Source organism: Bubalus bubalis, chromosome 11, assembly GCF_019923935.1.
Source record: "Bubalus bubalis isolate 160015118507 breed Murrah chromosome 11, NDDB_SH_1, whole genome shotgun sequence".
NCBI lineage: Eukaryota > Metazoa > Chordata > Mammalia > Artiodactyla > Bovidae > Bubalus > Bubalus bubalis.
Window position 1 is genome coordinate 16,082,003 of NC_059167.1, and position 23,284 is coordinate 16,105,286.

The 23,284-nt window shown below is 42.3% G+C and overlaps 1 protein-coding gene across 15 annotated transcripts in view; it reads right to left on the reverse strand.

Moving 5' to 3' along the window:
* The window catches only part of TTLL5 (tubulin tyrosine ligase like 5), a 315,903-nt gene that overhangs the window by 161,299 nt on the left and 131,320 nt on the right, over positions 1–23,284 (reverse strand). For all 15 annotated transcript variants that reach the window (XM_006052845.4, XM_025296474.3, XM_006052853.4 and 12 more), the window contains one exon: positions 806–960. In XM_006052845.4, coding sequence (XP_006052907.4) covers positions 806–960 — 155 coding nt within the window. The remainder of the gene's footprint in view (positions 1–805; positions 961–23,284) is intronic.

Sequence of the window (23,284 nt, forward strand, 5' to 3'; positions counted from 1 at the left end):
ATGTGGAAGTAACCAAGATCTCCACTGACAGATAAATGGATAAAGAAGTTGTGGTACATATACGAGTGGAATATCACTCAATCATAAAAAGGAATGAATCTGAGTCAGTTCTAGTGAGGTGGAGAAACCTAGAGCCTGTTATACAGAGTGAAGCAAATCAGAGAAAAACAAGTATATATTAATGCATATATGAAATTTAGAAAAATGGTACACATGAACATATCTGCAGCTCAGGAATAAACATGCAGACATAGAGAACAGACTTGCAGACACAGCAGGGGGAAGGGAGGATGGCGTGAATTGAGAGTAACACTGAAACATACATTACCATATGTAATACACATAGCTAGTGAGAAGTTGCTGTATAACACAGGGAACTCAACCCAGCACTCGGTGACAACCTAGAGGGGTGGGAGGTGGGAGGGAGATTCAAGAGGGAAGGGACATATGTATACTTATGGCTGATTCATGTGTGTGGTTGTATAGGCACAAACCAACATAACATTGTAGAGCAATTACCCTTCAGTTAAAAACAAAACAAAAAAACCACAGTAAAAAGTCTTGCTTCTTCAGCCTGGAAGTAAACTTGCTAAACTGTATGAGAAATTTCCTTTTCATTTGATTTGGCCAAAAACTGTCTTATAAGTAAAACGAGGCCCTATATCAAAGCATCAGAGGATTAGGACACATGGAGAGAGGTGTCCGTCTTCCTGGTGTCTGTGCAGGCAACTCAAAGTGGGAATGACTTGCATAGGACAGGCTGCCTGTGTGTGACCCACAGGCTGGCTCCACGCCCCTTACATACCTGCTTCCAGGAGGGGTGGGGTGGCTCTCAGGAGCTTGGGGGTCTGACTGTATCGACCATGTTGGGCCACCGGGACTGAGGACAGGCCGAAGTGTGGGGGGAGTTGAAGCACTGCTTCTGTTTATGACGCTGCTTGCCAAGTTCAGGTTTGTTACCTAGAAATGAAGTGAGGGAAATAAACTGACTTTATAGAGTTTTAGAAAAGCATCATTAAAAACATATTGGGGAAATCATGTCGAGTTCAGGCGATGCTGACTCATCGGGGCTGACACAGTGGTTGTGACAAAGGCACCCATTAAAGTGTGACCTCGGTGCACATCCAGGAGCACAGGTGAGGGTCCAAGTGTCAATATAAGTTAACAAGTATTTATTCCACCTACTACATGCAAAGCACCATACTACGCTAGGTGCAGTAAAATACAAAGATTAATAACAAAGAGGGTAAGTATTTACCAAGTATTTACTGTGTCACGCAAGGTTCTAAGAATTAGGCAGACTACTTAGCCTTTCTGACCCTTGTGTCCTCATATGAAAGTTCTAAATGCTCAATAAAGGTTAGTTATAAATAATAATTAGATAAAGTCACTGATTTAGAAAAAAGTTGCCCAGGCAATAGAAAAATGGGCACTGACTTCAATAAATGATTTACAAAAATTGAATATAATTAGCCAATTAAACAATTAAAACCACTCAGTTCTATTGTCAAAGAAATGTAAATTACAAGATAACACTTTTATGTGTTACACTGACATACACTAATAAAAAATATAGTACCTAACAATGTACTCCTGCCTGGAAAATCCCATGGGCGGAGAAGCCTGGTAGGCTGCAGTCCATGGGGTCGGGAAGAGTCAGACATGACTGAGCGACTTCACTTTCACTTCTCACTTTCATGCATTGGAGAAGGAAATGGCAAACCCACTCCAGTGTTCTTGCCTGGAGAATCCCAGGGACGGGGGAGCCTGGTGGGCTGCCGTCTATGGGGTCACACAGAGTCGGATACAACTGAAGTGACTTAGCAGCAGCAGTAACAATGCCAAAGGGTGTATTAGATGTGTAGCATACACACATATTAGATGTGTAGTGTAAATACACATCTTTCATTGGTAGACTCTTTCTACAAGAAAAGTATCAAAATTTTTGTACACTTTGATGCTACAGTCTAAGTTATAGGAACTATGCAAAAAAACAACTGCAGATCATTAATGAGGTACTATAATAGTTGTTACTATTTAGCAGAACTTAAAATGTGCCAAGCTCTGAGTAAACAAGTATATTACATACATCTCATTCATAATTCTATTTGCAGGTACAATTATTATCCCCACTTTACAAAGAAAGAAACAGGAATAAATGGCAGAACTACAATCTGACCATAGTCTGAAACTCCAAATTCCCTGTTCTTCCTCACTACACTATATTGTGAACAGAAACTGAAAACAAGCATCCTTTTTAATATTGAAAAAGGAAAGATTTAAATGGCTAATAGTATTTAAATAAATTATGTTAAATAAACATGTTAAATAAATTTTGCTCTAAACATATAAGGGAATGCTATGTATCCACCAGAATTTTTTGCAGAATACTTAATGATTTAGGAACATGCCGATGTCTTGAATTAAAAAAAAGAAATCACAATATGAAACTGTACAGAGAACAGATTCAAATTTCCTTAAACGCACACATATGCGGATACACATTCCTAAAACGGATATGTTACTTTTATAATCCAGAAGGAAAAAAATGTTCATTATTATGAAAAATACAGGTGTGAGCTGATAAGCTTAAAACCTGGATGGAGAGAGTGGAATCAGAAAACGAGGCTTCGAGAAGCATTTCAAATAAGATGCACAGAGGGTGCTGAAAAGGGGTGGGGGACTCAAGGCTGAAGGCAGGGTGCTGAGACACAGGGAAGAGTGACATGAGGAGATTTAAAGTCCAAAAAAAGTGTCCCAGGAAGCTAACAATTTTGACACAAATAGGATTTTTTTAAATCTGAAAGAAAATAAGTCATTTTTAGCAGTTTAGTGCTTCATTCCTAGTTACAGAATTCAGTAAGTGACAACTGCCCAGGCCTGTGTCTTCACACCAAAGACTCAAGTATTTTTGACCCCTTTCTGCCGCTACCAGGGGAGAAGAAAGCCCACATTGACAAAAGGGGGAAGATAGCGCAGCAGGTGACGGCAGTGCCCTCTGGCCCCTCTAAAGGGCCTTGACCCTCCTCCTGTACCCTACCTAGAAGCAACAAACGCGCTCAGACAATCGGGCGCTCCGCAGGACTCAGCTCACCCTTGCCCCAACACTAACGCCCCTGGCCCTAAAGATTAGGCTTCTCAAAGTAGACATGAGCTTACAGCTTATAAAGACGTTACCAAGTAGAAAGGTCTTTCTGATAACTAACAGCTTCTCCAATTACTGTCTTAGTTGGTTGTGCCAAAAACCTAATAAAAAGGGCTTATTAATAATTTATAGTGGGACAGCAATAAAATAAACAAAATGTACATACTTTACCATGGTTAGTATAAACTTTCTGGCTTGGACATGAGTGAATGGGAAGGAGAAGAGATATTAGACTTGGTACATTTTCTGTCTTTTGGCCAGACTGCCTTAATTGAAACATCATTGTCTTCATCGTGGGCTTCCCTGGTGGCTTAGCCAGTAAAGAATCTGTCTGCAACGCAGGAGACTGCCTGGATCAGGAAGATCCATAGAGAAGAAAATGGCAACCCCTTCCAGTATTCTTGCCTGGGAAATTCCATGGATAGAGGAGCCTGGGGGGCTACAGTTCATGGGGTCGAAAGAGTCAGACCCGACTTAGTGACTGGAACCATCATTTTCATCATAATCGCTAACATTTACTGAATGCTCACCATGTGCCATGGGCTTAGCTCACAGTCCTCAGCCTTTTGGGCATCAGGGACCGGTTTCATGGAAGATAATTTTTCCTTGGACTGGGGGAGGGGTGGATGGGTTTTGGGGGTGATTCAAACGCATTACATTTATTGTGCACTTTATTTTGTGGCAATCTCAGAATATTCGGCCTTGACTTTAGGGTTAGGATTCATGCCTATGAGAATCTGATGCTGCTGATCTGAAAGAAGGCTGAGCTCAGTCAGTAAGGCAAGCCATGGGAAGCGGCTGTACACACAGATGAAACTTCACCCTCTGCTCACTCCTGCTGGGCAGCCCCGGTCCAACGGCATGGACTTCTACAGGTCTGTGGCCCAGGAGTTGGGGACCCGCAGCTGAGATGCCCTTGATCATCTTGATGTGCACCATCACTTAACCCTGAGCCAGCCTTTCAAGAAATTTCTATTGTTACTCCCATTTTACAGAAGAGGAAACTGAAGTCTTAAGAGGTAAATAATTAGATAAAGGTAACACATCGAGTAGATGGCAGGGCCAAGAGGAAAAGAGAGAAAGTCCTCTTCCAAATGCATGTGGTATACTTTATCCTAATCCTATGGCTTAACATCTGAGTCCTTGCAGGAGAAGTGCCAGGTACTTATAAGTGAGGTTTTTATCTCCCTCCATTACTCACAGAGATAGATACTGTGATACTCTTTTCTCTCTCTCTCTCTTTTTTTGTCACTCCACGTGGTTTTCTGGGATTTTAGTTCCTATACCAGGCATTGAACTCAGCCCCTTGTTAGTGGGAGAGGGGTGTCCTAACCACTGAACTGTTAGGAAATTCCCTGAGTACTCCCTTCTCAGATATGGAGAAACTAAGGGTCAGAGAAGTTATGGTAAGTCATTGGTTCAAGGTCACATAACAGTTGCAGAACTGGTACTCTTGTTTTAAAAGCCATTTTCCAGTTTTGAAACAAATAGGGAAACAGTCTTAGTTGTCCTTAACTACTAGAAGGTTTTGAAAATATAATTGGATACAGACCTCAAATTCTGAAAATAGTGATTATACAGGAATTAATTATACCTAACGATTCCAGGTTTTTCTCCTTTTCCTTAAATTTATTTCCCACTTGTCACCCTTCACCACAGCAGATTAGAGAAACAGACTAACAAAAAGCCCCAAACAAAAGCATCCTCAATCAGTTTTGTTTCTTGGCAGATACAGTAAGAGATGGTACGAACATAAAACTAATTTTGGACTCGTAGTGAATTTTATTTTTTCATGTAACATCCACTCTGCATTTCATGGATATATCAAGAATTGGTAGCCATTATTATTTCCTTCTACATAAAAGCAAAGCATCCTTAATTTATTTTGAGAAAGATAGCAAAAAAAGACCACTGCTTAAATGTGAGAGTATGTAAGGAATAAGAAAAGTTTTGAAGGTTCTCATCTTTCTATGCAAAGGATTCCCGCTAAAAAAAAAAAAAGGAGTCTATCTCTATTAAATAATAACAACCTGCCCCTCTAAATATTCAACTCTTACTTCTGTGATTTTTGTCTAGAAGACATTCAGTATCCAAGGCCATAATTACCTCCATACCACCCAGCTCTGTCTTCCCAGGACATACATTGCTAATGAGTAATAAAATAATTTGGGGCTCACTTAGCTATGGCCTCAGAGTCTTCTTTATACAGTCCTCCAGGCAGCTGTCTCCAGTTAATCAGAACTGACAGGGGAGACAACTATTTTCACAACCCTTGTTCTAGAACAGTACTATCCAATAGAACATATTGTGATGGAATGTTCTATAAACTGCACAGTTCAATACAGTCACTGGCCACAGATGATTATTGTGCACTTGAAATATGACCAATGTGACTGAGGAACTGGATTGTAAAGTGTATTTAACTTAAATTTTAAAAGCCACATGAAGGCCGTGGCCATCTTATCAGACAGCACAGCTCTAGAGCCTTGACCAGATCTGGCTGAATCCTATGAGTACAGATTTATGCCTGCCTAAGTTCAGTCTACGGAGAAAGCAATGGCAGCCCACTCCAGTACCCTTGCCTGGAAAATCCCATGGATGGAGGAGCGAGGTAGGCTCCAGTCCATGGGGTTGCTAAGAGCTGGACACGACTGAGTGACTTCACTTTCACTTTCATGCATTGGAGAAGGAAATGGCAACCCGCTCCAGTGTTCTTGCCTGGAGAATCCCAGGGACAGAGGAGCCTGGTGGGCTGCTGTCTATGGGGTCACACAGAGTCCGACACGACTGAAGTGACTTAGCAGCAGCAGCAGCAGCAAGTTCAGTCCAAGCAAATTATCTCTAGATTAAATGAGTTTTGAATGTCTCTAGTTCTTTCTTTTAGCTTCTCGGCTTTTTCTAGAATAGGCAGAAGAATTCCTTGAACTAAAACAGACCCACGCATCAACTCTGGTGGCCCTTGACTAGGGATAGGGCTGACCAAAGGGCAGGGCAGGTCTTAAGAAATTCTATAAGCCAATTAGAGTTCACACCTGGCAGTTTCTTCCTTAAAGGGACAGAATGACGATGACTATTCCTGTCATAGGCTCCCTTTGCTTCCCCGTCCATCTACATTTCTCCAGCTAATATAACAAAACCAGATTTGATAAAATGAAGAGAAAGTGGAAAATGGCACTTAATTACATCTGATTTGCAACAAATGGGTAACATGTCACTACTAAAGAATTTTTTTTTTAAATGACAAGGCTCACAGCACATAAAGACATAGCACCAGTCACAAAACAGAGGTTCATCATTTGAGTGAGGAGGATCAGGCTATTAAGGTAGAGGTGGTCTGGCAACCCACTCCAGTATTCTGGCCTGGAGAATCCCATGGACAGAGGAGCCTGGCAGGCTATAGTCCATAGGGTCACACAGAGTCGGACACAACTGAAGTGACTTTGCACAGCATAGTCGCCATTGGGCCAGTTGGCTCCTCTGGGCTAATAATCAGAGACTATGCTACTAAATCTAGGCTGGTCAACTCATGAATTTATGCCACGAGTTGCAAAGGGGTCTGGAAGAAGGATAGTTAAAGAACATGTCTTATTGATAAAGGATATCAACATCTTTATGTTGCTTATAAGAACTTTACAAGTCTATGTTTGGATCTCTAAAATGTTTTGCCATAGTTAGTTTTTAAGCAAATACGAAATCTTTCAGGTTCCTTTACAATAATAGTAATAACAACAAAGTTGGATTAGCGCTAATGATGGCTAACTTTAATCAGTATTTTGTTTTTGCCAGGCATTGTTCTAGACAATTAACTCAATCTTAAAGACACGTCTGTTAGGTACAATTATTGCCCTCATTTATAGATGGGGAAACTGAGATTAAGAGGTAAAATAATTTGCTCAAGAACAAATAATTGTTATCTATAAGCCCCTAGTTTCAATTCCTGTTTTCCCTGATACAAAACCTCCTGATTTTGCAGTTTTAACCACTGAGTTATTCCCACTGCCTTATAACTTTCAACCTGAACTTACTATTCTGTCTGTGGACCGGCATTTGCATTATCCAGGAGTTTGTTAAAAATGCAGACTCAGTCCAATCTCAGCCCCAGTGAACAGAAATCTGTATTTGACAAGAGCCACAGGTAATTCACGTGCATCTTTAAGCTTGAGAAGCACTTGCTACAGGGCATGGTGGGAAAGGAAAGAACAGGGAAGAGGAACCTTTCAAATCTAGTCCTCCATTAAGCTCAGGGGATCGTCCAAAAACCAGCAGAAATGCCCTAATGGAGTGGGGAACAACATACAAAACAACCAAAGGGAAGGAGGAGAGAAAACAATTCTATCAAGAACTTTGTGGCTTTACTATGTCTCATTGTCATTTGGATGCTCAAACATGAACGTGCATAATGTCAAGTATGCCAAGGATGCAAAAGTGGATGCAACAGTCTGGAACAAGCTTCAGGGAACTTCAAATCTAGCTTATCACACTGCCATGAAAAATGGTGGTCATGAAAAATAAATCAAGACAAGGGCTTCCCTGGTGGCTCAATGATAAAGAATCCGCCTGCCAATGGAGGAGACGGGTTTCATCCCTGATCCAGGAAGATCCCATATGCCTCGGAGCAACTAAGCCACACCTACTGAGCCTGTGCAGAGCCCATGTGCCTCAACTACTGCAGCCTGCATGCCCTAGAGCCTGTGCTCCACAAAAAGAGAAGCCACCGCAATGAGAAGCCCACATGCCCCAACTCCAGAGTCGCCCCAGTCGCCATAACCAGAGAAAAGCCCAAACAACTAAATAAATAAAATTATGTATAAAAAACAAACCAAGATATTTAATCCTCATAACAATCAGCTTGTTAAATATTCTTCCACCCCTGCCTTTCTCTAAGTGAAGGACAGCCTGTAGGAGAATCCAGTCTTGAGCTTGTGCGTGCGTGCGTGCCAAGGCCCACCTGAGCCTTAGGGTCCGCAGGCAGATGTTTCACCCCTTGCTCTCCTCCTCCCCCTCCTTTTCCTCTGCTCCCACTCTCTCGGAGAGGCTTCTGCAGAAGTTCCACTCCCGTTCCCTTCCTCATGTCCGTTGCCACGCTGACCTCAGGGTGTTTTTTCTTTCAGTACCAAAACTCTTGTTTATTTTAGAGCCAACCTTCCGAATAAGGCAGGTGAGCAAATATCTGAATGTGTGGGGTAGGGACACATTGCACGCATTCCATCTAGACAGGTGTTTAAATTACTGCGGGAATAAATACAGGTGATGGATTGAGAAAAGGGGCAGCAGAAACAGAGAGGGAGGCCAATTTCCGGTGGCTGGCCCGCCCAAGTGTTACTGCTTGTTGCTGCTGTTTGCTCAAAGTAGCGCTACTGCCAGTGCTGTGATTAAAATATGATGGCATTGCCCTGATGGCTTCCCAGAATATACCTACCACCCACTCAGACACATAACCTTTTGGTATCCAAAAAGGATCCCGGGCCAGGCCTAACTAGATCACTGTTGCTCTGTAGGCATGCTCGAGAAATGCTACAGTCCTGAATGCTCAAAAGAAGTCCAAAACTCAAAGATTTAAGTTCATAAATATTTACTCTGTTGCTGCAAAGCCTTGGGTAATGTCCTAAGAATATGGGTGGCCATACTCTTAAAATGGGGCCTCTGCCCTTAAGCCATGAAGGAGTTGGTAATCGAGTGAGAAAAACATCCAGACGAATAGCAATATTAAAGGCCTCCAGGATATGGTAATTGCTGTAATAAAGGCATTAAGGAAATTCAAAGAAGGCAGTTGAACTGGTCCTAAAATGATCCGTAGGAGGACTGGTTTGGGGCTGGTGGAATGGTGGTGGCTCCAAGGAGAAAAGATAAGGCAGGATTAAAAATATAGAGACAGATAAGCAAGAAGAGTCTCTGAGAAACAGAAAGACACTCTAATTAGGCTAAAGCTTAGAGCAATGGAAGATGGAAACCAACAGGAGAACACCTTGGGGAGGTCCCTGAATTCTACTCTCTTCATCTAGTAGACAACAGTAAGATGGCTCGCAGATTCTGACAGAGTAGGGCTATGCCAGGACTGTGGGGAAGCAGGGAAATCTGGCTGAGAATCAGCATGGTCAGGCGAGACATAATAAGGATGGGATGCAGGACACGCTTTGCTGGTCTCTCCTCATCCCCCCTCCCACCCCGTCCCAAGGCTGAAGAAGAGTGCTGGGCCTTGGAACTGGACAGCGGCATTTGTAGTAAGATGATAAAAGCTCTCAAGTTCATGTGTTCACATTTTCTTTTGAATCAGCCCTCTTTTGGATTGCATCCTCCCAAACAGCTGGCAAGGCAAGTTGGCACTGCCCACCCTTTAAGAAGGGAAGGTCCAAGAGTGGGCATCTTAGGCCAGCTTTGTTCTAGGGCCTCATGGGAAAATGCGCCTTTCCTTAGATTTATCATTCCATGCCCCCCCTCAACAGGAAAATGATTTGAGGATCAAGACAAGGAGGTGGGCCAGGAGCGAGGTGCCTAGGAGGCAGACTAGATGGCTTCTGTCTAGGCCTGAGACCTGGAGGCAAAAGAAGACATTGGCTCATCCAGCCCATGTCACCAAAGCTAGGATTCCTACTCAGGAGACTGGAGCCAAAAATCTTGTAGTGATTAAGAGATGCTTTGGCTTGGGAGATCGTCTCTGGGAATCTTCTCTTGACTCTCAAGTTAGCCGCTATGGAATCTGGATTCCAGCCATAGTTCTCTTGCAGTCAGTGTTTAATGACCAATAACTTCTAGATCCACCATGGAACAACAAAAACAAACAAACTGACGTTTAAGGATAGTGAGGTTTTAGCAAATATTTGAAAAGACAAAACAGGTTAATGGAAAAAAAACAAGTTGCCAGTGTCTACTGCGATATTGAATCCCCCACCATATCAACGTTAACTAGCATCTACTTCTGTGCATTTTGGAGAAGGCAATGGCAGCCCACTCCAGTACTCTTGCCTGGAAAATCCCATGGGTGGCAGAGCCTGGTAGGCTGCAGTCCATCAGGTCGCTAAGAGTTGGACCCGACTGAGCGACTTCACTTTCACTTTTCACTTTCATGCCTTGGAGAAGGAAATGGCAACCCACTCCACTGTTCTTGCCTGGAGAATCTCAGGGACGGGGAAGCCTGGTGGGCTGCTGTCTATGGTGTCACACAGAGTCAGACACGACTGAAGCGACCTAGCAGCAGCAGCAGCACTTCTATGCATGCATGTGCCGTCAGAGACGCTCAGAGGGCTCAAACAAACCTTGTGCGCACCAGGACCCGGAGACCCCACAGAGACTGAGAAAGAACTGTGTTTGAGTGTTTCCTGTGGAGGTACAGGTCAGCAGTGGACTGCTGCGGGGGCAGGGGCTCTAGATGCAGTAGACCTGGGTATGGCATTAGCCCTCTTGGAGGAGGTTGCCATTAACCCCACCATAGAACCGCCAGAACTTAACACAGGACTGGGAAACAGACTTTTAAAAAGAGAAAAGCTATGAACAACCTAGACAGCATATTAAAAAGCAGAGACATTACTTTGCCAACAAAGATCTGTCTAGTCAAAGCTATGGTTTTTCCAGTAGTCATGTATGGATGTGAGAGTTGGAGTACAAAGAAAGCTGAGGGCTGAAGAATTGATGCTTTTGAACTGTGGTGTTGGAGAGTCTCTTGGACAGTAAGGAGATCTAACCTGTCCATCCCAAAGTAAATCAGTCCTGAATATTCATTGGAAGGACTTATGCTGAAGCTGAAACTCCAATACTTTGGCCACCTGATGTGAAGAACTGACTCATTGGAAAAGACCCCGATGCTGGGAAAGACTGAAGATGGGAGGAGAAGGGGATGACAGAGGATGAGACGGTTGGATGGCATCACCAACTCAATGAACATGATGAGTAAGCTCCAGGATTTGGTGATGGACAGGGAGGCCTGGCGTACTGCTGTCCATGGGGTCCCAGAGAGTCAGATATGACTGAACAGCTGAACCGAACTGAACCACTGTGCAAGCATGTGCCATCAATCCCTCAAGAACAAGACACTCTCCACTTACAGCAGGCCCCAGGGTTCTACATTTCTACTGATATGGCTTGTCTACAAATGTAGTGGCAAAAACCCTTCTCTAACTGGGGCTTATGGGTTTTCACAAGACTTTCACCTTAACACAGCATCAAGGTGTCTCATTGTGCTTGGGAAAACACAAGCAGCAAATACAGATACAGCTGTGCCAGGAGAGGCAGGAATTATCTCCAACCTGGAAACTGAAAAATCAGAGGCTATTTTGGGTTTCGCCATTAGCCCTAGGAAGGTCCTTCACACCACATCAGTAGAGCTGGATCCTGAAATCTTGTTGCTAGTACATTGCGCTTTACTTTCCAATGTTAGATTTATTTTTCACAGAAGAGTTCCCTCAGCTATAAAGGATCCTTGCCATTACACTGTTTCAAGAGCATAATGGTAGAGTTGAAGAGCTTCATGCCATGTTTTGCATTGTATTCTAATTATAGGTTTATTCACTTATCTTGCCCCACAAATTACATGCTCCCTTAGGACGAGGACTGCATCTTATTTCCTTTTGTATCCCTGGAGTTTACCCAGTAGGCACAAAAGTATTTATATAAATGAAGTGGGTCTCATCTAGTCTCAAATAAACCTCACAAACACACCTCAATCTCCAACTAGCAGCTAGTTTCACCAGTGAGTTAAAAAGTGATTCATGTCACTGGAAGGCTTGCAAGGAAATTAAAGGTTCCAAATTACCTCTCTTTAAAAATACCATAAGGGAAGGACTGCTTTGGAATAAGGGGAAATGAAATAATCAGTGACTAGAGTGAGAGATAAGTGTTGCTCTTGCTATTATCAACGTGCATAATTTTAGAGATGATTTCTACCCAGTCTTGAAGTTTTGGGCAAAGTTCTCAAATGGGTCGAATAATAGCTTAGACATACAGATTTTATTCCTTGTCGATGAATATACTATATATGCTTTTCATGACACTGAAACAGCAAACAGATAACACTCCATTTGAGATTCACTCAGGCAACCTCAGGTTCACTAAGGCTGTCTGCAAATTTCATGTATCTTATTTATCAAAATGGAGATGGAAATTCCACATCAAAGACTTAGTAATAGCTTAACATAAGAACAAATCAGTGGCAGAGCATTCCCAATGCAGCTTATAATCTTGGCATAGCTCAGTCTCCTCATTATAGCATGGTCCATAAAATCTTAACTAAGTCGTCTAATGAGGTCTAGAGATGGGGTTCCACAAGATTATTTAATTAATCCAACAAATATTTATCAGACACTCTGTGGCATTCTTTTGAGCACTGAGGATAGAATAATCTTTTTTTTTTTTTTTTAATTTAAAAAATTCTTGCCTTCATGGAGATTATGGCCTGGGGGAGGGTGGGTGTTGTATCACTGAAATATACAAAGAATGTCTGAAGGTAAGATAATCACAAATTTAGAGCAATCACTTTTGGCCAAATTACTGATATTAATGACCATATACTACCTAAAAGTTTTCAGGAGTTCTCAACTTGGAGACCTTGGGTCCACCAGGCATCATGCAGGAGTTAAGCTAGAGGGGGAGGAAATGTTTATGAACCCTCTGAAATTAATGTACATTTCTAAGTTTGAGTGCACATTTTTTTCAGGACAAAAACTGTAACTTGCATTCAATTCTCAAAGGAATCTCTCACTCCAAAAAGGTTAAGACTCACTTCATACCACTGCTACGAAGATCAATTTTTCTAAAGCTGTATTCACACTGTACCCTGAACTATGCAGCAGCATCTTGAGAACAACGTTCTCTGTGTCCTTCACATACAAAGGCTCGTCAGAATACGATGGGATCAACTCAGTCTGTCATGGACCCTTCATTGCCCTGACCATGGGGCCCTGAATTGAATAGAGAAATGTAGTGGTGAATCCTATCTGACTTGTTTTACCATATGTCGCTGGAACAAAAGGCAATCCTTGAATAAAAAAAAAAATCACTGGACCAAGATCTATTTCACTCAAGATAAATGAAAACGCAAAGTGCTGGATCTGTACTTAATTACATGATTTGTATCATCCTTAAACAGCTACTTTTAAACCATTCTTCCAAGGGCACTTCCTGAGCAGGTATTAAATCATTAGCCATGACCACAAACATGTTTTAAGGGATGACCTTCGTCTCCTGTTCCTGGATACTGATAAAATGAATCTCAAGAAACTTATATTCTAATCAGCAGGAGATAAGAGTTCCAGTGTTAACCTCACTTTCAAAGGGGTTAGGAAAGGCAAGGAACCTCTGCAGCTCTGCTGCATTAGCACTCAGTTCTCTTGCCATGTCTTCTCTCATAAACGCTGTCACTTACATGACATACATACACACACAGACACTTGGTGTTCCAAAATCTACCAAGAGTTCCAGATCAAGAATTGCCAAAGACATTCCTGGAAAACCTTACAAGATGGCCAGATCCGTTTCTTGTACTTCTAATTCATTATTCAGTCTTTGAGTCGATGGGGGCCACCGCCACCACGATAAACAGATCTACTCTCACTGCATCTCCAGGGATTAAGAAGGCCGCTCAGTGATGAACCCGAATTCACTACCAAACAATCTGATGGCTTGGCTACAACTCTACAGTGGCCTTAAGCTCAGTTACTAGAGTCTAAGGAGAGGTGAGAGTCCTGTGTAGAATGAGAAGAGGCAGAAAAACACCAAGGGAAAGAGTATAAAGTCAGAGAGATCTGGGTTTGAGTCCTGGTGCCATCACCTGCCATTTGTGTGACCTCAGCAGAGTGGCTTATGCTTTCAGCTATCTTCTTCATCTGTTAAAAAAAGTCTCTACTTCATAAGGTTACAGAGATAATAATGCATATAAAGTACTTACCACAGTGTCCAGTACAAAGCAGACATTCAACTAATGTCACCTACTTTATTATGAAGGGCAGGTGTATTGAAAAAAAAAAAATGGAAGAGGAATAGTTTTTTAAAACAAATGTAAAAACCAACATAACACAGAAGAAAAATTTTTTTCAATTTAGCAAGCATGTAATAAGTGCATACCAAGTGCTGGGTGATGTATTAGAAAGAACACCATCACATAGTTTATAACTCAATAGAAAAGAAGAGATGCAAAACTATAACATATTTTGTTATAGGGAATGACTAATGAAGGGCTACAGACATAGACAATGGAAAGATGACGTCTGGATAGGGTGGCAGGGGATTATTCATTCATTTATTTTAAAAATAAGTATCAAATCCACACTATATACCCAGGTTGGGAAAACTGGTGAAAAAATGGACATGGTCACTTTCCACCTTAACCAGGTACCTTATAGTCCAGTAGAATTAGCACATTTACTGAGTACTACCCATGAGTTAGGTTCTGAGGCAGCAAAGGATAGTGCCTCCAAAGAGCTCACTGTTCATTAAAGGAGAGAGCTGTCTGGACAAATACAAATAGCTGTATGGTGAATGAGATGGCATGCCTCTGAGAGAAGTGGCACGTACACTGAGCCTGGACAAACGTATACAGTTACATACGGTGCTGTTGTTCAGTCAGTCGTGTCCAACTCTTTGTGATCCCCTGGACTGCAGCAGGCCAGGCTTCCCTATCTCCCGCAGTTTGCTCAAATTCATGTCCATTGAGTCAGGGATGCCATCCAACCGTCTCATCCTCTATTGCCACCTTCTCCCTTCCTTAATCTTTCCCAGCATCAGGATCTTTTCCAATGAGCTGGGTCTTTGCATCAGGCAGCCAAAGTACTGGAGCTTCAGCTTCAGCATCAGTCCTTCCAATGAATATTCAGGATTGACTTCCTTAAGGATTGACTGGTTTGATCTCTTTGCTATTCAAGGGACTCTCAAGAGTCTTCTCCAGCTTCACAATTCAAAAGCATCAATTCTTTGGCACTCAGCCTGGGAGAGGTCCAACTCCCAAATCCATACATGACTACTGGTAAAGCCATAGCTTTGACTAGATGGATCTTTGCCAGCAAAGTGATGTCTCTGCTTTTTAATGCACTGATGAGCTTTGCCATAGTTTTTCTTCTAAGGAGCAAGTGTCTTTTAATTTCATGGCTGCAGTCACCATCTGCAGTGATTTTGAAGCCCAAGAAAAAAAAATCTGCCACTGTTTCCATGTTTTCCCCATCCATTTGCCATGAAGTGATGGGACCAGATACCATCTTAGTTTTTTGAATGTTGAGTTTTATGCCAGTTTTTTCACTCTCTTCTTTCACCTTCATCAAAAGGGTCTTTAGTTCCTCATCGCTTTCTGCCATAAGGGTGGTATGATTTGCATATCTGAAGTTGATATTTCTCCCGGCAATCTTGATTCCAGCTTGTGCTACAGCCAGCCCGTCATTTCGTATGATGTACTCTGCATATAAGTTAAAAAAAAAGCAGGTGACAAAATAGAGCCTCAACATACTCAGTTCCCAATTTTGAACCAGTTCATTGTTCCATGTCCAGTCCTAACTGTTGCTTCTTGAGCTGCATACAGGTTTCTCAGGAGGCAGGTAAGGTGGTCTGGAATGTCCATCTCTTTAAGAATTTTCCTCAGTTTGTTGTGATCCACACAGTAAAAGGCTTTAGCATAGTCAATGAAGCAGAAGTACATGCTTTTCTGAAATTCCCTTGTTTTTTCTATGATCCAACGGATATTGGCGATTTGATCTCTGGTTCCTCTGCCTTTTCTAAATCCACCTGGTACATCTGAAAGTTCTCAGTTCACGTACTGTTGACTGGGGAACGTTTCCCAAGAGGAGACAGCATAAATTAAGGAACAGAGACTAAGAAAATTCTGGATGAGCTGCACAAAAACCTCTGTCATGGGAAGGAGACAGGTTGGAGAAGTAACCTGGAGCCAGATTCTACATAAAGGCTTTGAATAACATTCAATAGCTGGGGCTTCACTTTGAAGATAACAGGATTCCATTCAAGATTCTTGAGCAAAGGAGTATCATTATCAGACTGGTGGTTTAGAAAGATTCCTTTAGAACAAAGACTAGGGTGAATAGAGGAGAATGGCTGGGAGACCATTTAGGAGGTTAACTGTAGTGATCCAGTCCAGAGATAATTAAGTCCTTAAGCAGAACAGAAGATGTGAAACAGAGAAGATACATATCAGAGAAATTATAGAGTCAGACTCAACAAGAACTGGCAACAACTGCCCTGACATAGAATGAGGAAACAGAAAAGCTGATAAACTAAAGGCTCTATACCTAAGCCCCTAGGAGAACTGCAGTGTCACTGATATAGAGGGGGAAAAGGGGAGAAGAACAGATAAGTATTAGATATAGTGAACATATTTTGAGTATTTTCAAAACATGCTTAAAAAGTACATTGAATATTCTGGGTTCTTGCAATACAGTTGGATGGAGATGTCTAGCAGGCAGTTGGAAACCTGGACATGACACTCAGAAAACAGGTTCAAACTAAAGACGTATATTTGGGAGCAATCTGCAGACCAGTACTAGATGACGCTATGGGAAGAGGAAATCTACCCAAGGGGAGGCACTACAGAGAGGCATAAAGTTCAAGTGAGCTCTGGAATTCAGATGCATGCTGAAGAATACCTGTGAGAACAGGGGGAAACAGATGTCCAGGCCACAATCCCCTTCTTTAATCAGAAAGACTCTGCTGTTGTCAGTTTATACATTTCAGGCCTAAATACCAGTGGCCTTTTAAAAATGTGGAAAGTGGAGTCTAGTTTTTTGGGGGGAAGTATAGGATCAGCTCTCAAAGAAATTATTGAAGGGCTGGAGAAGCTAAGGGGAGTTTTCAGGAAGGAGGCAGTCAATAAGAGTGCCATGTACTAAAAGAAAATGAGGATTAATAATAGGTGACTGAAGCTGGCAATTCCAAGGTCATCAGTGACCTTTGAGAGTTACTGTTTTGTTTAGTCGCTCAGTCATGTCTGACTCTTTTGCGACCCCCGTGGACTGTAGCCTGCCAGGCTCCTCTGTCCTTGGGATTTCCCAGGCAAGAATATTGGAGTGGGTTGCTGTTTCCTTCTCCAGGGAATCTTCCCAACCCAGGGATTGACCCCGTGTCTTTTGCAATGGCAGGTGGATTCTTTACCACTGAGCCACCTGGGAAGGCGTCTGAGAAAGAGTCAAAATGGTAAGAGATTAAAATAAAGGTTATTTTAGAACAAGGGACCATCAGTAGATCAACGACCTAAGGAAAATCTGGGGTTTAAAGCCTGAAGAGACACAGAAGAGCCGGGGAAGTGATAGGATCAACTGGTACTATGACCCAGAGCAGGGAGGCACGAGGGTCCAGGAGACTTTGTCTTGACACTGTAATTACTCCACTTGACACAGAAGAAAATTAAGGCACAGGGAATTTAAATAACTTGTCCAAAGTCTCATTGACCCAAGGGCTTCTGTTTTTTCCATGTACCCTTTTCTGTTTCTAGAAATGGAGAAAAGGAAAGTATATGACACAAAGAAGCACAACTTTTCTACCCAGAAAAATACAGATCCAAAGAGGCTACACTTAGGGGAAAAAAATTACAAAATCAGAACGCAAATGGACAATAGTTCAAACGTGTCAGATACGGTCAGGAGGCAGGAAGAGCATTTCCGGTAATGAATGCCCAAGCGTGTGATAACTGGGGGCTGCTGGCGTCAATCCTGGAAAACACCTGTAACCACGTCAAAAAATTGTGCTTCCTCTCTGCCAGCTTCACCTTCAAATAGCAATTTCTGAAACTGAGATCTACTCCAGGTCCACCCTGGACCCTGAAGAAATGAGCAGAATCACAATGGAAACTGCTGAAGCAGAAGAAATGATCAAAGAACTCCTTGAGTGCAAACGGATGGGTAAGCGGTGTGAGCCAACGTTCTCGACCTGGGCGGACACCCTTCTCTAGGTCTAGGCGGGAAAGGGGCAGGGTGAGGAGCAAAAGTAAAAAGACATTGAATGCTTTTTCGTTTCTCCTCTCCATCTAAATGAAAAATGGAGAAGTAAAAAGCATCTCCTCCCTCCCATGTATCTGTCAGCATATTTCCAGGAGGCCTGGCCACAGCCCGGGCACTGGCTGGCCGGGAACAGAGCCTGACACAGCACATTCGCTAGCACCGGAGCCTCGCCTGGGTGGTCGGCTGTTATTCTTCTTTGATTAAACTCCCAGGCTGGAAGAGCTGGAACTGCTCCTAGTGATAGCTGGTCCTGCAATCTCACACTGGCCCGCACAGAGAGGCCGGTGCTCCCTCTGTCTTCCCGCCTCCCTCTCCTCACCGCAGAGCTGGGCTCCTTTGCCACATTCTTCTGTTCACTGACAGCGGTAACCACAGAGGGCTGCTTCTGTGTGTGCAGAGGGCTGCAGCTGTAAAGCACACCTCTCCTGGCATGGGGGTGAGGAAAAGATAGTGAGATCTCATAGTCAAGCTGCTACTCCAGCGTCACGCTGTCAGCTACCTACCACAGGGCTCTCTCCCCAACCAGCGAAAGATGCTTTTAGAGCACCCTGCTTTCAGGGGTGTACACACTCATTTCCAAAGGATCCCAGCCCCCAAAGATAACCAGCTTCTCACGTGTCAAGGGAAAGAACTAAATCTGACCTTCTCTCTGCTCAGATTTGTTAGGCTGAATAATCCTAGATGGAAAATATGTAACTCTAGTTTCCAAGCATACGCAAACACTTCCAAAGTGGCCACAGTGGCCACTTCATGGTGGCAGGGCAAGTTCAATATTCTTGTATGCTCTAGGCTATAAATAAGCTTAAATCATAGCAGAAATAGTAAAAGTAGTTACAAGATAAATGAAGTCCTGTTTTTAGACAAATAAATTCGTTAAGAATCTAGCCTCTAATGGAAATGATGGGCAACTCAAAGTTTTATAATCAAATTTGTAGGTTGTCTGAGTACTTTGCTTTCTTTTCTTTTGGCTAATTAACTGTTCCTCAGCATCTTCACCAGCGAGCAGGGAGGAAAATGGAATGCCATTGCTTCATCCTGCAACCCATCCTCCTCCCAGCTACCTAAGTGACACAGTTAAAAGGCAAGGCCCATTTGTCTCTGTGGCTCCCGGTCATTGTTGAGATAAAGAGCCGAGTTCCTTCACAGGTCATTCAAAGCGCTCCTTGAATCAGCCCTTGTCTTCTCCTCTGGCATCCGTTTCAGCTGCTTTCTGCTGACTCCCTATGCTCCAACATTGCTAACCACCAGCTTCCTGGTTCTCCACGTACACACATGCAAGCTTTTCTTTTGGAGCCTGCCCCTCCCTTCTTCTGCCACCCACCTGCCTACCCTTAAGATTCAGTGTAGGGGTAATCTCTTCCAAGAAGGCGGCTTTGGCACTCCCACTCCCACCCACATGCTGGGTTAGGTACCCTCTGGTGGCTTTGTTATTCCCTAGAAACCTCGGTGCATATCCCATGCGAGTACATTCCATAACACATTCTATCATGTATTATGTGGCTGTTTCCCATCCCACACTGTGAGTTACTTCACACTGAGATCTATTGTCTTGTATCATCCCTATGGCTTAGCATTAAGGTTTGGAACACTCCTAAGAGTGTAACAAAATATTTTTGAATGAATGAGTTAAAAGAATGCATTTGAATAAAAAGTTTTATGGAAAATGCAACTAAAAGCTTTAATGGGCAAGTAGCTGAAATCATAGACAAAATAAAGGAACTCTTTTACAGAAATTCCCTCAAATTTCAATTTTTCAGGGGAGGGGAACCATGCCACACAGCATGCAGGATCTTAGTTACCTGACCAGAGAATGAATCCATGCTCCCTGTGACGGAAGTACAGTCTCAACTGCTGGACTGCCAGGCAAGCCCCAAATTTCAATTTTTTTAATACTCATCTTCCAAAACAGCATGAAAATTTAAAATCAGCATACCTTACTTAGTGGAAGATCTCTTAACACTTTGCCAAGAAAAGTAATATAGAGATATATATCAGGGCTTATGGAATATAATACTTTGGCCACCCAAAAGACCCTGATGCTGGGAAAGATTGAAGGCAGATGCTGGGAAAGATTGATGGCAACAGGAGGAGGGGGCAACAGAGGATGAGATGGTTAGATAGCATCATCGACTCAATGGACATGAGTTTGGGCAAACTCTGGGAGATAGTGAAGGACGGGGGAGCGTGTGTGCTGCAGTCCACGGGGTCACAAAGAGTAGGACACGACTTAGCAACTGAGCAACAACATGGCATATAATTCAAGCAAGAACCACAGGAAAATCCACAGCTTTAAATTAAAAACAAAAAAAGAAGAAGAAGAAATGAGTGAAAATAAAGGAAGTACTCAATTCAAGAAATTAGGAGGAAATACCAAAAACTATAGAATGCAGAAGGAAGGAAGTTAGCAAAGATAAAACAAGAAGATAACCAATTTAAAAACTATAACAGAAAGAATATATCCTATTGAACAGAGAAGGAGGAAAGAAAATATTCATGAAAAAAAAGCACAGACACAAAACAGGAATTGAAAATAAGGAACTAATGACAGATAAGAGGAAATTAGAAACAGTTGAAGGAATTACTGTACACAGAGTTACTTCTGGTGAGCTGAGCTAAAGGTTCACACCCCAAGTCCGGAGAGGAGAGTGGACCTTTCAGCACGTTCCAACTGGAGGCGCGCCTCTCACCAGGACCACAGACACCTTATCACTTGCCTCAGTGAATAAGCAACCAAGGCACTTTGTTTCAAACACAGCTAGAAGCAAAAGGAAATGGCTAGTAAACGGATGTTCCAGGGCCCATATTAAGTCATTACAACATGTTATTATTTACCAGAAAAAGAACAATATAAGAATTCCCCAAATTCCAAATTAAGGAATTACTTTCTCTGAGGAGAAATAACACAAATAACACATAACTTGAACTTTTCAACCGCAACATTCATTTTGGTAACACAATGTTTTATCCAAAAACTGACTTCAAATCAAATCACAAACCTTTAGTTATTAAGAGCCTTCTACAGTTTTGAAAGAGTGATCCTTTCCAAGCATACAGCATTTAGACTTTACAGAAAGGTTTTTGCATACTGTCTTCATGACCTTGTTGTATTTTCCCCATCAACAAATAAAGACCGTGAGGTGTACAGAATTTGAGTGAATTGCCCAAGATCACACAGCTAGTAGAAGAAGGCAAAAAAAAGTTGGCCACTGTTTCCCCATCTATTTGCCATGAAGTGATGGGACCAGATGCCATGATCTTCATTTTCTGAATGTTGAGCTTTAAGCCAACTTTTTCACTCTCCACTTTCACTTTCATCAAGAGGCTTTTGAGTTCCTCTTCACTTTCTGCCATAAGGGTGGTGTCATCTGCATATCTGAGGTTATTGATATTTCTCCCGGCAATCTTGATTCCAGCTTGTGTTTCTCATGATGTACTCTGCATAGAAGTTAAATAAGCAGGGTGACAATATACAGCCTTGACATACTCCTTTTCCTATTTGGAATCCGTCTGTTGTTCCATGTCCAGTTCTAACTGTTGCATCCTGACCTGCATACAGATTTCTCAAAAGACAGGTCAGGTGGTCTGGTATTCCTATCTCTTTCAGAATTTTCCACAGTTTATTGTGATCCACACACTCAAAGGCTTTGGCATAGTCAATAAAACAGAAATAGATGTTTTTCTGGAACTCTCATGCTTTTTCGATGATCCAGCAGATGTTGGCATTTGATCTCTGGTTCCTCTGCCTTTTCTAAAACCAGCTTGAACATCTGGAAGTTCACGGTTCATGTATTGCTGAAGCCTGGCTTAGAGAATTTTGAGCATTACTTTACTAACGTGTGAGATGAATACAATTGTGCGGTAGTTTGAGCATTCTTTGGCATTGTCTTTCTTTGGGATTGGAATGAAAACTGACCTTTTCCAGTCTTGTGGCCACTGCTGAGTTTTCCAAATTTGCTGGCATATTGAATGCAGCACTTTCACAGCATCATCTTTTAGAATTTGAAATAGCTCCACTGGAATTCCATCACCTCCACTAGCTTTGTTCGTAGTGATGCTTTCTAAGGCCCACTTGACTTTGGACTCCAGGATGTCTGACTCTAGGGGACTGATCACACCATCATGATTAGCTGGGTCGTGAAGATCTTTTTTGTACAGTTCTTCTGTGTATTCTTGCCACCTCTTCTTAATATCTTCTGCTTCTGTTAGGTCCATACCATTTCTGTCCTTTATTGAGCCCATCTTTCATGAAATGTTCCCTTGGTATGTCTAATTTTCTTGAAGAGATCTCTAGTCTGTCCCATTCTAGTGTTTTCTTCTATTTCTTTGCAGTGACCACTGAGGAGGGCTTTCTTATTTCTCCTTGCTATTCTTTGGAATTCTGCATTCAAATGGGTATATCTTTCCTTTTCTCCTTTGCTTTTAGCCTCTCTTCTTTTCACAGCTATTTGTAAGGCCTCCTCAGACAGCCATTTTGCTGTTTTACATTTCTTTTTCTTGGGGGTGGTCTTGCTCCCTGTCTCCTGTACAATGTAATGAACCTCTGTCCATATAGTTCATCAGGCACTCTGTCTATCAGATCTAGTCCCATCAATCTATTTCTCACTTCCACTGTATAATCGTAAGGAATTTGATTTAGGTCACAACTGAAGTCTAGTGCTTCTAGTTGCTCATTAAAATCAGAAACATACTCCAGGCTGTGACCCAGTGAAAACAGTGTCGCGAATCACCGGTCCTTCCCCTCCTCATAGCCACTGCACATTTCACAATTCCTTCTTATTCTATTTTCTTTTCACATCATTCTGTCACTAAAATCTAACTATTAATTACTTTAAAGTCTCAACACTGCCTGTACAAGATTCTTCACTTTCTAATTCACATTAGGCTTTTTACCTACTCCCTTTAAACTATTAGAGATTTGAAAAAGAAAATTCATTACAACCTCACACTCTGGGATGAGGCGGAAGTAAAGCTTGAATTATGGCCCATAATTTTACACAGAGAAGTAGGGCACCACCAGGGAGCAGTGTGTTGCCTGCTTTTAACATGCACTTGAAGTAGTCTATTGCTTCACTTTTTTCCTAGATTTGATTATCAGTAGAGGATTGTCAGGCTTCCCAGGTCATGCTAGTGGTAAAGAACCTGCCTGCCAGTGCAAGAGACGTAAGAGACGTGGATTCGATCCCCTGGAGGAGAGCAAGGCAACGGACTCCAGTATTCT